A 13,961-nucleotide genomic window follows, 5' to 3' on the forward strand; every position below is an offset into this window, starting at 1 on the left:
GTCTGGCCCAGGGTATTTTTGGGCCAGAAGAACTGAGCCATAAAGTTGGTAGATGTGTTTTTTTCTATTCCCTCAAAAAAATGTGTTCTTTTCTAAGAAAGTATAGTTTTCCCCCAAATCACCCCTCGCGGATCAATATCCCCCTCAACTTTCATACCTGATAAATCACCCCCTCAAATGTCTAAAACCGGATCAATTACCCCCCTAAGGTGTTTTGGACAGAATTTTGGGTGGTTTTCACCCATCCCATGCTGACTGGACTCGCTGAGTTGGCAAAGTGAAATTGAGGTGGTTTCTTAGAAGTGTGCGGATCAATCAGGTGTAGTTCGCCCTTTCTTGTCGGCTGCCCCTCTCATCCCCTCGAGTACACCGGTGTTGCCGCCTACCATCGCTAGTGGCGTCGACTACGCTGTCAGCAGTGCTCGCCGCCAGCATGACAGGAGAGGAGCCCCCTGATTCCTTCCTCTGCTCCTTTGTCATGGCAGGAGGCGCAGGTCATCGGAGAAGGTCTAGGGTTTTTGCAAAAACCGCTGCCCATGGCATCGGTTTTGGTTGCCATGGCAAGATTTTTGCGGTCTATTGTGTGTGAATGGTTGCCATGGTAGCCATCTTGTGTGGCATGGGAGCCTAAATCAGGCAAGTTCTAGCAAAACTGATGAATTTTTGTAGTTATTATTAGTTGTATTCAGAAGATATGTATAATATTGAAAGAGGTCAATGCAAAGGGAATTTCAGTTACAAATTGCATTGGCTTGCTCCAGGAAAAACACTGACTGATTGGTTGCTGTTTTTACGTGATGATGCAACAGTTCAGAACATGGACAATGCAACACCTCTTGGGGAATATGCAGAGATCTTTGTGGAGAAAGTGTTGATGCATAATTCAGATATGGCAATTTTGTGAAGAAGAGATGATGGATTTGGATAACACTCATATGGTGCCAGTTGTAGTTGATGAAACCTATTGCACTCATAGAGGTATCAAGTTTTCTCCGATCAATGTGAAGGCTATGGACACAGAACAGGTGGATGAAATGATGTTAGAGGAGTATGCCATTGTTGCATAACAAAAACATGTTGAGGCAGAAAAAGGTGCTGAAATGCAAGTGTCAGATGTTGTGGAACGGTTTAAACAAACTTCTGCATATGAAGAAAATCTTAGGATCATACAAAATACTCAAACCTCTATAAGTAAGTATGAAAGTCGTGTGAAGATTAAAAAAGGTAGACCCACTAAACTACTACAAGAAGAAGGGAAAACCAGTTGAGATATCTGAATGAGAAACTTACAACACCAGTTCCTGTCTCACATGCTAAAAAAGCAACACCAGTAGCTGCACATGCTCTCCCGGAACATCAACACAAGCAACTACAACAGCTGAAACATCAACAACAACACCAGGTCCTGCCAGAATAGCAGTACAAAAATTATTTAACTTTACGAGTTTCATACCAAAATTCAGTACTATAGATCTTCATTTCATAATAACTGACAAAAACAGTGAGCAACTCTGGAAACATCATTACACATTCACTTCACAACATATCACTTCAGTTCAACATAACATGAAACATGAAACATATGTTTTTCTCATACACCTAATGTTCATCAGTCACATCTTGTACACAACATAAAACATCACAGAGACAATGCAACAAAAGATAGCAAACTTGTACTTTAATTTGCTTCTCTCAAATTCCTTCTAAAAAGACATCCATTTCTTCAAAATGTATGGCCTTTAGATACATGACATAAACATCAACATCTATAATGTTGCACTTGGCCTCCATCAGAGATTGCTCCAACTGTGCATTATTGGGCTTTAGTTTCCTAACATCTATCAGGTGGTTAAGAACATCGCTCAGGTCACCTACTAGCCTATTGACGAACTTATCAAGGTGGTCGTCATGCCACTTGAAGAACCGCTGGTCCACACCCTAGTCGACGAAAAAGAAGTCCAGCCACATGACCAATTGAAGAACTCAATCAGGAACATATTTTTTCAGCTCCACAAACCAGAAAATTGCTACAGTTGTAGTACCGTTGACCAGGATTATTCGGTATTAGAGTGGAGGGTGAAATTGAGCGGGTGGGGGTGAAATTGATCAGGTTGCTTTCTGCGAAAGTATTAAACCACCAGGTACTTATTTGAAACGTTCCAAAATAAAAAAAATACGCACAAAACCCCCTCCTCCCTCGCCTCCCCATCTCTCCTACCACCCCGCTTCGCTCCTCCACCGAGCTCGCGCGATCCGGCTCGCCCCCTCGCCGCCTCGCCGCGCAGCGCCGCGAGGAGCCACCGCCCCCGCCGACGCGGATCTCCGGTGCTCGGCCCGTCCCCGCCGCCCGATCGCCCCGCCGTCCGCCGCGCCGTCGCCGCCATGGTACGCGGATCTGAGCTCTTGCCCCCGCCCCTCCCGAATCTGTCTCCAGTTCGTTTTGCCGCAATTTTCGTGCTGCGCGCGCCGGGATCTGACCAGTGCTGTTGCCCTCTGCTTGTTGTTTCTGCAGCCGCTCAGGTTGGAGATCAAGGTGCGCCCCCGCTCGACCCCGTGCTGGATCTCGGTCCCGCTGTTCTGTTTTGGTTGCTGGTGTTGCTGTTGTTGTTCGCGTCGCGTGGGTTAGTTAGTTGGGCTTGGCCGGGAGCTGATTTGGTGTTCGTTTTTGTTTGTGTGATCAGAGGAAGTTCGCGCAGCGGTCCGAGAGGGTCAAGTCGGTGGATCTGCACCCCACGGAGCCATGGCAAGTGCTCGCGTTTTCCTGCTGTTCAGTACATTTCGGTCGCATTTGCACTGTCGGTGCTTGTCCTGTGATGTGCTACGGTTGATAACTTGGTTTTATGGTTTTTGCAATGGTGCAGGATCCTGGCGAGTTTGTACTCGGGGACTCTCTGCATCTGGGACTACCAGACGCAGGCAAGGCACTTGAGCTGTTTTTATCTTCAGTTTTGTTCCTGCTGTATGATGTTGAATCTCTTGAAGTAACTGTTAGGTACTTCAGTTCGTACTCATAACAATCGATCAAGTGCCAACACTACAGCTAAAAAAGTCAGACAAAGTACTCACACATGAATATAACATGATTAAGGCCTAATTGTTTCAACCCCTGAGGCTAGAGCTTGATTTCTGATGTATTTTCTGCTGTTCATGATCTGTATCCTTGCTCATTGGCCAGTCATGGAGAATTTCCCATGGCGTAATATTGATTATGTGCGGTAAGCTTGCGACAAGTAGAAAGTGCTGTAAGTAGTAAGAACTTCACCACCCAAGTATCACTCTTGTTAGATACTACTGATACCCTCTCGGCTGACACATATAGCTCGTTTTAGGCTTGTCACTGTAATCAAGGAGCAACTTCAAACTGCCATCACACTCTTCTTGCTCCTAAGTGCTCTAATTAATGCAAATTATTCCATTTTTGCACAAAATGACTCGATCCTGAAATCGTGTTGATAGTTTAAACACCAATTACTGCTGAAACCCATGATGTAACGTATCTCCTCTTTTGGGGCCAAGTCTAGACTCCAGTGAGCATTACTGCATTGTTATTGTATTTTGAAAATATGAAATGGTGACATAAGTACGTCTTGTACTATTTCGTTATCTAGACTAGATTTAGTTGATCTATTTAGGATACATTAAGCCAAACTAATCTTCTTGAAATCATGTGTGGTGCCTTAGAATATATGCTAATTAGGTTTTAACAAGATGAATTATGCACATACAGTTTAGTACTCCCTCTGTCCCAAAATAAGTGTCGCTAATTAGGTTGTACTAAATCAGCGACACTTACTTTGGGACGGAGGGAATATGTCAAAAGCTTTGCCTGGCTCCTCTCCTCGTTTTTGTTGCTCAATATTATTTACAAATCTAATTCTTGACAAGTATATCTATGGAGTACTGCTGTATAAAAGTTTAAAAGCTGACTCCACAGAATTCGATTATTTAACATGTTTGTTTTTGTATATGTTGCAGACCATGGTGAAATCATTTGAAGTTTCAGAGCTGCCAGGTATACAACATACATATCTTCACATGTAAATAGAAGTTGTGCTGAAAGTGGAATCTGGAACCGACTTAACTGTATGATGTATATTTGAACATAATTTCAGTGCGGTCGGCAAAATTTGTGTCAAGGAAACAATGGGTTGTTGCCGGTGCAGATGATATGTTCATTCGTGTCTACAACTACAATACCATGGACAAAATTAAAGTTTTTGAGGCTCATACTGATTACATCAGATGTGTAGCAGTCCATCCAACTCTTCCATATATGCTGTCATCATCTGATGACATGTTGATAAAGCTTTGGGACTGGGACAAAGGGTGGATGTGCACTCAAATCTTTGAGGGGCATTCACACTATGTCATGCAGGTTACTTTCAATCCAAAGGATACTAACACTTTTGCAAGTGCATCTCTCGACCGCACTACAAAGGTCTGTTTCACACCCCCTCACATGCAGCGACATGTTAGTATGAGCCATGACTCATGATGTGGTCTTGTTCATTAATGCTTCTTAATCTGAAATGGCAGATATGGAGTTTGGGTTCTCCAGATCCAAATTTTACTCTAGATGGACATCAAAAGGGTGTGAACTGTGTTGATTACTTTACTGGTGGTGACAGACCCTATTTGATTACTGGTTCTGATGACTCCACTGCAAAGGTCTGTGTTTTGTACCCGCTGTAGTATTTTGAATCTTCAGATGTTGGTTCAATCCTAAGATGGATAATTATGATAAACCAGGTCTGGGATTACCAAACCAAGAGCTGTGTTCAGACTCTTGAAGGCCATACACACAACATTTCTGCTGTTTGTTTCCATCCTGAGCTTCCTATAATCATTACTGGATCGGAAGATGGGACAGTTCGTATATGGCATTCGACAACTTACAGGTTGCTTTCTTTTCTGCATCAATGTGTTAGTGCAAACTCTGGATCTATCTTTCTTAGTTCTCATGTTGGTCACTTTACTTCTTACCCAGAGAAAATTTGATTACTGAAGCATTTCTTTAAAGTTTGGTTTAGAGATCTCTTGACTGTTTCTCAACAACCAGAATGTTACTAAACAACAGGCTTGACTCCCCTATGCAGGCACAATAAACTTTTAAGGCCCATGAGCATGACATCAATAGGCTTTTAGCGTTTGTTTGTACTCTTCTATGTTCAAACCCGTGGAATCTTATTAGTTTGCATGATGTGCTAACTTAAAGGGGTTAACTGTTTTGCCATCTTCAACATTCTCATCCTAGCATTTGTATGAAAAAGATAACTGTCATCATCAGGGTAATAATGAATTGAATATATTAATCAGTTTGCTTATTTGATATTTTTTGTAATAGTTGGAAAATATGTCAGCCTCTGAGATAGCACATTACTTTTGTTTAATCCTACAAATTACACAAAGGTGAGAAGTTCTTAATTTTAGTTATTTTTTCACTTATTTTGTAGGCTTGAGAACACACTAAACTATGGCCTTGAGCGAGTCTGGGCTGTTGGATACATGAAGGGATCAAGAAGGTAATGAATGATCATCTGATTTCTAGTTTTCTACTTTGTTTAATTGTTGTCACCACCTATCCATTGGGCATTAGCTATCAAAATAATAATTTGCCATTAATTAGGAGGATTAAATTGTGGTATGTTTCTTCTATTTAGCGGATGTGTACTGGTGTTGTGTTTCATAAATTATTGTGAAGTTCTTGTTACAAGTTATTTATGCTTGCTTTTAAGACTACCCACAGTGGAAGTAACATAGGTAGTAACATCACACATATCTAGATAAAAATAGATGATGTGGCAAGCAATAAATGAAGAAAGAGAGGAAAGTGGTAACATAGCTAGTTACTAGTAGTATGAGTAACATCACACCAATGTTTTCGAGTCGATGAGTCGACGGGTCGCTCGGGGAGGGCGACTCTAGACTAGTCGTGACTAGTCTAGACTCACGGTCGACAAGTCGACATGGCGACGAGTCGACGTGAGTTAAGCAGCAGGCAGTCAGGGGAGGAGCACAAGTGCACAGCAGCAGCAGCAACCAGGGGAGGAGGGGAGGAGCACACCACCAGCAGCAGTAACCAGGGCCAACTGAGAGATGGGCCACTAGTTATGCACTTCCCTGTGGCCCAAAAGCCCATCTAGTAGCTATATACTCCTCCCGTGACCTAATCCACCATCCACACTCCCTCCTCCCTCACCACAGCCGCCACACATTCGCTGCCACTCTCTTGCCGCCAGTCCACCACTCCTCCTCCCAGCGATGGATCTCTCAACTCCCCCGCAGCAGCTCTCTTGCCACCGCTCCTCCTCCCAGCCCGCTCCTCTTGCCGCTTCAGCTTCAGCAGCAGCAGCAGCAGCGCGGCGGCAAGGGCGCAGCAGCAGCAGCGAGGCAGCATAGCAGCAGCATCAGCAGCACGGCGGCGGGAGAGTGCTCCAGATCCAGCGCTGCCTCGAGTCGTTCGACCCAAAAACCGCGACTAGTCGTGACTAGTCGAGACTAGTCGCGCGAGTCGCTCGACTCATCCCAGGAGTCGAGTCGGGAGGCTGAGTCGGCCCTGGAACTGCGACTCGAAATCCATGCATCACACATATCAAGGCAAGATGAGTCTATAGTCTAATAAATGAAGTGTTGAATGTTACCACACATATGTTACTAGTCTATGTTACTATCCATTGTGGCTAGTCTAACAAATGGAGTGTTGAATGTTACCACACATATGCATGTTACTAGTCTATGTTACTATCCATTGTGGCTAGCCTAACAGACCTTGCGATGCATAACGTTGTTGGTTAAGCATGCAATTTCACACTGACCAAACCTAGCATTGTCAACTGATGGTTATTTACTAATGTTTCTATGCCTTCTTGTTCTGTTCACTTGTATGTTTCTTCCAATATGCCTATATTTCTAGATGTTAAGTTTTCACATTCTTATTTCCGCAACTAGTTCCTCTTGTTTCTCATGCCCACACTTTTTGGGCCTGGTTGTTCTACTCCCTGTTCTCCAATCATGAAACTAATAATACCATTTGCTTATGATGTAGAATGGTGATTGGTTATGATGAGGGAACTATTATGATTAAAATGGGTCGTGAAGTACCAGTAGCAAGTATGGATGCCAGTGGAAAAATCATCTGGGCAAAGCATAATGAGATACAGACTGTGAATATAAAGACTGTCGGTGCAAACTTTGAGGTTAGTTTGCCTGTTCTGTACACAAAATTAATCAAATTGAGAAGTTTGGCTGATCGATTATTATGTTTGAAACCAGGCTACAGATGGGGAAAGATTGCCCCTAGCTGTGAAGGAGTTAGGCAGCTGTGATCTTTACCCGCAGGTACTTTTGGATGGTACAATGCTCTTCATATTTAGCACTCGTTAGTATTGTTACAGCATACCTAAGTATCTGAACTCCTGCATAAGCTGCTCATCCATGTCTTGATATGCATAACAGCAGCTGTCCATTTCTGTAGCTTGTAATGACTGTTGACAATTAAATGGATAAGCTTAAAAAAACATATGAATTGCTTACTGTAATAGGGGTTATAACTTGAGTATGTTCATTTTTTTATACATAACTATCAACTTTGCACACATAAAAATAAGCCTATAGAGTTGTTATTGGTGCACTGAAGAATACTACAAGCTTTAGTTTTCTATGAACATCATTCCCATTTATGCATCTTCTATATTCATAGATAAATTTGTAGCAAATCAGCACCTTGAGTTTTGTTCCTTGATATGATACTAAGTTAAAAGTTTTTATTTTCTTTTTTTAGTTAACATTTGTTGTTTCATATATCTTGATTATTATATCTAACTATGGTTTAATTTTTTGTTTGCTTAGAACTTGAAGCATAACCCCAACGGCCGGTTTGTTGTTGTATGCGGAGATGGTGAATACATAATCTATACTGCACTGGCTTGGAGGAACAGATCATTTGGATCCGCGTTAGAGTTCGCTTGGTCATCAGAAGGAGAGTACGCAATCAGAGAAAGTACATCCAGAATAAAGATTTTCAATAAATCATTCCAGGTGGGTGGTATACTATTATTTTTGGCCTTTTTACCAGCAACTTGTGCAAGATCGATGTTGCCTGTCCCATTTCTTCCAAGATCACTTTGGGGCTGTTTGTGTTTTTAGTGTGTGATGTTTATATACTGCTTTAATCAGTGAATATTTCTGTCAAACACTTATATTAATTCAGTTTAGAGTTTTATATCATGTACTTTGTTTTATACTAATACTTGTGGTCGTATATTGTCATATTTGGTGAAAGGAATTAGAGACAGTTGTAGGTTTACGGTTCAGTGTAGTTTAGTGTTGTGGTGTATTGTATCATATTGCAGTTCTTCAGCTCAAGGGAATGCTTTACTTATGTTCAAGTACTTAGCAATATTCATTGATCTAGAAATCATACAACTGTATGTTGAACTAATACATGACCTGGCATCTTTTATTTACCACGTTTGTATAAATTTTACGAACCGTTCTAATCCATATTATGAAAGCAATGCATCTCTTGACTTAAATGATCTGATTTCCAGGAGAAGAAAACTATCCGTCCTACATTCTCTGCAGAGCGTATCTTTGGTGGGGTACTTTTGGCAATGTGTTCCAGTGACTTTATTTGCTTTTATGACTGGGCTGATTGTAGACTAATTCGCAGAATTGATGTGACTGTCAAGGTGAGTTCAGTATATGTTATTGTAATTATGAATATGTGGAGTCCACATTTCAATAACCTGTTTTCAACTGTGCTTGTAGAACGTCTACTGGGCTGATAGTGGTGACCTAGTTGCAATCGCAAGTGATACATCATTCTACATCCTGAAGTACAATGTATGTTATTGCATTTACTAAATGTTCATCTATAATTTTTCCTTGGTCCATGGGTTTTGAATATGTTCTTACATAACATCTTTTTCTAGAACATACATGAAATTTCGTTTATGATTTTTGTCCCTGCAGAGAGATGTTGTTGCTGCCTACTTGGAAGGTGGAAAGCCTGCTGACGAGGAAGGCGCTGAAGATGCTTTTGAGTTGCTTCATGAGGTCAATGAGCGGGTGCGAACTGGGATTTGGGTTGGAGACTGTTTTATTTATAACAACTCATCATGGCGCCTAAATTATTGCGTTGGTGGAGAGGTAAAGATTGTTTGCTCTGAACAAACATTTTTTTTGGTTTTCACGTTCTCTATATGGATATTTTGTGTGATACAACTTTATTTCCTTACATAGTTACACACTCTATTTACAGGTCACCACAATGTATCACTTGGATCGCCCTATGTATTTGATGGGATATCTTGCGAATCAAAGTCGAGTTTATCTTATTGACAAGGAGTTTAAGTGCGTTTGCTTGAATATACCTCAGTTCGTATGTATCACCTGTTGTTGCTTTCTTGCTTTCTGTAACTAATACATTGGCTCCTTGCAGTGTCATTGGGTATACATTACTTCTCAGTTTGATTGAATACAAGACGCTTGTGATGCGTGGGGATTTGGAAAGTGCAAATGAGATCTTACCGTCCATACCAAAGACGCAATATAATAGGTTAGTGGCTGTCTTTGACACACAGGGATAGGTCCTGTTATTTTTTTGGGGGGTGGGGGTGGTGGGGGGTTACTCCGGCTTCTGAATAAACAAAAGCATTTTTGTTTAAAACAGTAACAAATCAAGATGGGTTCTTCAAATTTGTGCTCAGTTATGCTCCCATTTTGACCGTGTTTATGATGTCTGTCATATCTTGTAACTGTGATGCCATTTATCTCAATATCAAATCTGAAATATGCTCAGCTTGTAGGATCAGAAGTGTATGACGGCTTAATCCGTTATGTTCTAACTTAACTCTGGTCTCCCTTTTCATATGGCAGTGTTGCTCATTTCTTGGAGTCCAGAGGAATGTTGGAGGAGGCTCTTGAGATAGCCACTGATGCTGATTATAAGTTTGATTTGGCTGTGCAGCTTGGAAAATTAGAAATCGCGAAGGTACACAGCACATTGTCATGTGTTTTTTTCCTTCACAAGTTCACATCATAGAGAGCATGTAAGGTTCTATGCTGCTAAGTTTGGCTAAACTGGTCATCATTTGCGTGCAGGCTATTGCCGTAGAAGCACAAAGCGAATCAAAGTGGAAGCAGCTTGGTGAGCTCGCCATGTCCACCGGGAAGGTTGGTTCTTAAATGATTAAATCTTACGAAAGGTTGTTGATATGTGACTTCTAGAGTTAATGAATTATTGTTTACAAGTAGTTAAGTTTTCAGTGGGGTCTTATATTTTATTGTAAGCCTGAAATTCTAATTTTCTAACAATTTGTTCTGAATTGAAACATTTTATCTGGTTAAAATTCAGAAAAAAATCCAATCAAACATTCTTTTTGGAAAAAAAAATACCGTTTCAAGATTTTCCCTTGCGAAAATGTCTTCATCAGTATTGCAGTCATATGGTGGCCATTAATTTAAATCGACATATATAATTGACTAATTTTGTAAATTTGCATTTGTGTTAACTGTGCTAGCTCAGTGTTTTCAGTATTTCACAAATTACACATTGCAGCTTGAGGCATCAGAAGAGTGTCTTCTGCAAGCGAAGGACTTGAGTGGCTTGTTGCTACTATACTCATCTCTCGGAGATGCTGAAGGAGTCGAAAAGCTTGCTTCTCTAGCGAAAGAGCACGGAAAAAACAATGTTGCTTTCCTCTGTCTCTTTATGCTTGGTAAATTGGAAGATTGCATACAATTGCTTGTAGACAGGTGAGTCTTTTCTGCTGTGATGAACTAATTGCCATGCACTTCAGTTTAAAGCTAAACTACATCTTATGTACTCCGCAGCAATCGTATACCTGAAGCTGCATTAATGGCACGTTCTTATCTTCCCAGCAAAGTTTCAGAGATTGTAGCAATTTGGAGAAAAGACCTCAGCAAAGTAAAATTTTGATCTTATGCTCTCTTGCTGAGAAGTCTGTTTAAAGTACGAAAGTGTATTCAAGTGTTGTTGGCCTCGGCTTCTGTTCATTTGTTCCTTCTTTGCAGGTTAATCCAAAAGCTGCAGATTCTCTGGCAGATCCTGCTGAGTATCCAAATTTATTTGAGGACTGGCAGGTTGCACTTACTGTAGAACAGAATGTTGCTTCCCAGAGGTAAAAATTGCTGCATATTGTTTTTTTCCTTGTAGTGTAATAATATCAAATGTTAGCTTCTACTCCCTCCGTTCCTAAATATAAGTCTTTGGAGAGATTCCACTGTGGACCACATACAGAGCAAAATGAGTGAATCGTAAATATAAGTCTTTGGAGAGATTCCACTATGGACCACACACGGAGCAAAATGAGTGAATCTACACTAAAAATGCATCTATATACATCCGTATGTGGTCTATAGTGGAATCTCTACAAACACTTATAATGGAATCTCTACAAAAACTTATAGTGGAATCCGTATGAGTATTTAGGAACGGAGGGAGAATTGCATTGGACATCTCATAATTTTCCTATTTAAAAAATCGTGTCCATCTCATAATTTTGAAGTAGGCAAATCTTTTGCAATAACATGTCTTTTATGTGCAGGGGGCACTATCCTTCTGCAGATGAGTACTTGAACCATGCTGAGAAGTCAGACACTACTCTTGTGGAAGCTTTCAAAAGGATGCAGGTCATTGAAGAAGAGGAACCAGTGGAAGCACTGGATGAAAATGGAGAGCCTGATGAAGAGGTATTGCATTTGCAGTATGCCTCTTGTTCTTGTTCAACTTATATTCTGTGGTGCTTTTAGGAAACTTATTATATGTCTTGATCACCATGGCATTGTTCTATTTGATTATTATTATTGCAATGCTATTTTATTAATTTCTGAAATAATAAAACAAATTTCCTCTTAGGTAATGGAAACGGAGGAGAACGTGGATGAAGCTGTCCAAGTTGATACGGATCAACCAGAAGAAACCGTTCTTGTAAATGGGAATGAGGGTGAGGAACAGTGGGGTACGAACAATGAAGGAACTTCGCCAGCCTAAAAGAATTGTTTGGCAAATGTAAAAATCCAAATTTTGTCTATGGTGATTCACTGGCTTTGCCTGCAAATTCTAGGATAGCCGAATCCTTCTAGAGCTGCTTACTTTTGGAAACAAATCCAGTTACCACAATATACACCATTGCTATTTATTAGGAGGTTTCATACATATATACTCCAACCCTACCTGAATTTAATCTCATGTTTCCTTGCAGTGCTAACCCAACATGATGAGTAGGCGCCAAGGGAACCACAGCTCAATGGTTAAACCTGCTGTTTTTCCGAGGGTAAACAATTGCAATCCCAACTTTATAATGGAACTTCGGAATGGGTTGATGCTTAGTAACCAATGAGCCACTTATTGCTTCTTGGCCAAATCCCACAAAATGAAATCCAAACTCTACAGTGGAAGGCTACTCTAATGGGGTCAATCTTGGCAGGCTGTCTTGCAGCAACATAGGCAATTCTTTGGTCTTGTACGGCACATTTTCGTACCCAATTTTTCATGTACTAAAATCGATGGGTTGGGTGCAGAGTTGGTTGTTGATGGAGAGCTTTCCAATAAATCGTTATACAGATGTGTAGTATATGTGATATTACAATAGCCATAACAACCTTGTAGATGAAAATTTTCTATAGCCAATCACTGTGTGTTACCATTCCATACATGTAGCGTTAATGATTGTGGCGCGAAAGGCTTGCCAGTGTATTCTTCCATAAGGCTTTGCTTGTTTGTGAATGCAGTATCCTGTTCCAGTTGCATGCTTTTCCCAGAATTCAAAGCTAATAGTGTCTGCTGCTGTTGGCTGAAAGCTCATTCTTGTTCTTTCGTCAGTTTAGACGGCACATGCTGGAACCTCTCTTCTTTAGAGAATTTCTCCTTTATCTCAGGGCCATCTGGCCATGGCTGGAGTAGCAGTGTGGGAAGTGCAAATCTTCTCCTTCATTCCTTGCCGTTGTGCATGTCGGATCTACCGACCGGCAAAGTGCATTGCGAGCGAAAAAGCTAATGAATATCGGATTCGGTGTGCTTTCTCTGATTAGTGATGGTGGTTGTCCACTCCCAAGTTCCAACCCCAAAGCGTCCAAGCGACTGGTTGTAGATTTGTTTCACAAGAGCTTCACGCAACAGAGACGATGTCGTTGTGCATGGCTCATCCAATGGTCCAATCATTTCCTATTTTATTGGCAAACGGAGAATTTGAGCCAATTTCACCTTACCCTAGACTACTTGCGACACGCGCGCATTCCTCGCCTCCGTCTAATTCTTCCCTCGGGTGTGCATGAGTGCCGTGGTCAACAACATATCTTGTCGTTCTGAAAGGAGGTTGAAAAACGTTGGCGATTTTGCTTGAGAATATGTGCATACGGTCTAGGTATAGTCGTAGGGCCTTGAGTTTCCGACCAAAGTACTTCATAAGATTCGACCAAGTTTATAGGAAAGAATATAAATATTTACGGTAACAAATCTATATAATGTGAAAGTACGTTCAATAATGAATCTAATGGTATTGATTTATAATTGTACATGTTAATATTTTTATTTATAAATTTTGTCAAAGTTTATAAAGGTTGACTTTGACCAAAGCTAATATACGGAGTAAATAAAAACGGAGGGAGTATACCACAATTATGGCGCTTCTTAGCGACAAGTTCAAGTGCGCCATCGTCAGCAAATGTGATTCAATTGCCAAGAAAAAGAGACTAACCCGGGGCTAACCCTCCTATTTTAGGTAGATCATATAACGTGTACGTAGATCATATAAAAAATTGTAGGTAGATGCACATAGTATGTTTTCATTAAGAGTTAATTCCAGTTTTTACCTCCTATTTTGGCATTCTTAATGCGAGTTACTCCATTTAACAGTTTTTCTTCTAGATTACCCATTTAGCAATAGGTTTGCTAGTTTTTACCTCATCTAGCGATCTATCAGGTCCGTCCCGGTCAT

The 13,961-nt window shown here is 40.9% G+C and overlaps 1 protein-coding gene across 4 annotated transcripts; it reads left to right on the forward strand.

Annotated features, from left to right (window-relative positions):
* The first annotated feature begins 2,161 nt into the window (after positions 1-2,161).
* LOC123153240 (coatomer subunit beta'-1) lies at positions 2,162-12,774 on the forward strand. Of its 4 annotated transcripts, none has more exons than XM_044572452.1 (25): positions 2,162-2,385; positions 2,513-2,533; positions 2,682-2,743; positions 2,862-2,916; positions 3,976-4,012; positions 4,113-4,438; positions 4,537-4,668; positions 4,750-4,898; positions 5,454-5,522; positions 7,046-7,196; positions 7,273-7,338; positions 7,849-8,037; positions 8,550-8,690; positions 8,770-8,844; positions 8,974-9,150; positions 9,263-9,354; positions 9,443-9,559; positions 9,880-9,994; positions 10,105-10,176; positions 10,562-10,758; positions 10,837-10,930; positions 11,038-11,144; positions 11,571-11,715; positions 11,882-12,034; positions 12,228-12,774. In XM_044572452.1, exons 1-24 carry the CDS (start codon positions 2,383-2,385, stop codon positions 12,014-12,016), a joined length of 2,727 nt encoding a protein of 908 aa, XP_044428387.1. In that variant the 5' UTR covers positions 2,162-2,382; the 3' UTR covers positions 12,017-12,034; positions 12,228-12,774. The 4 variants fall into 4 exon arrangements, with proteins under 4 accessions (XP_044428387.1, XP_044428386.1, XP_044428388.1 ...); XM_044572451.1 differs by having other exon boundaries at positions 2,174-2,385; positions 11,882-12,058; XM_044572453.1 differs by having other exon boundaries at positions 2,174-2,385; positions 11,882-11,984.
* Positions 12,775-13,961: the final 1,187 nt, after the last annotated feature.

The sequence above is a fragment of the Triticum aestivum genome, chromosome 7A (genome assembly GCF_018294505.1).
Source record: "Triticum aestivum cultivar Chinese Spring chromosome 7A, IWGSC CS RefSeq v2.1, whole genome shotgun sequence".
NCBI lineage: Eukaryota > Viridiplantae > Streptophyta > Magnoliopsida > Poales > Poaceae > Triticum > Triticum aestivum.

What these genes read in the sequence shown, in the direction of transcription:
- LOC123153240 (XM_044572452.1), top strand. An exon ending in CTCTCGACCGCACTACAAAG is followed by an intron (nt 4,439 to 4,536) that starts GTCTGTTTCACA and finishes CTGAAATGGCAG; the next exon opens with ATATGGAGTTTGGGTTCTCC. An exon ending in ATGGAGAGCCTGATGAAGAG is followed by an intron (nt 11,716 to 11,881) that starts GTATTGCATTTG and finishes ATTTCCTCTTAG; the next exon opens with GTAATGGAAACGGAGGAGAA.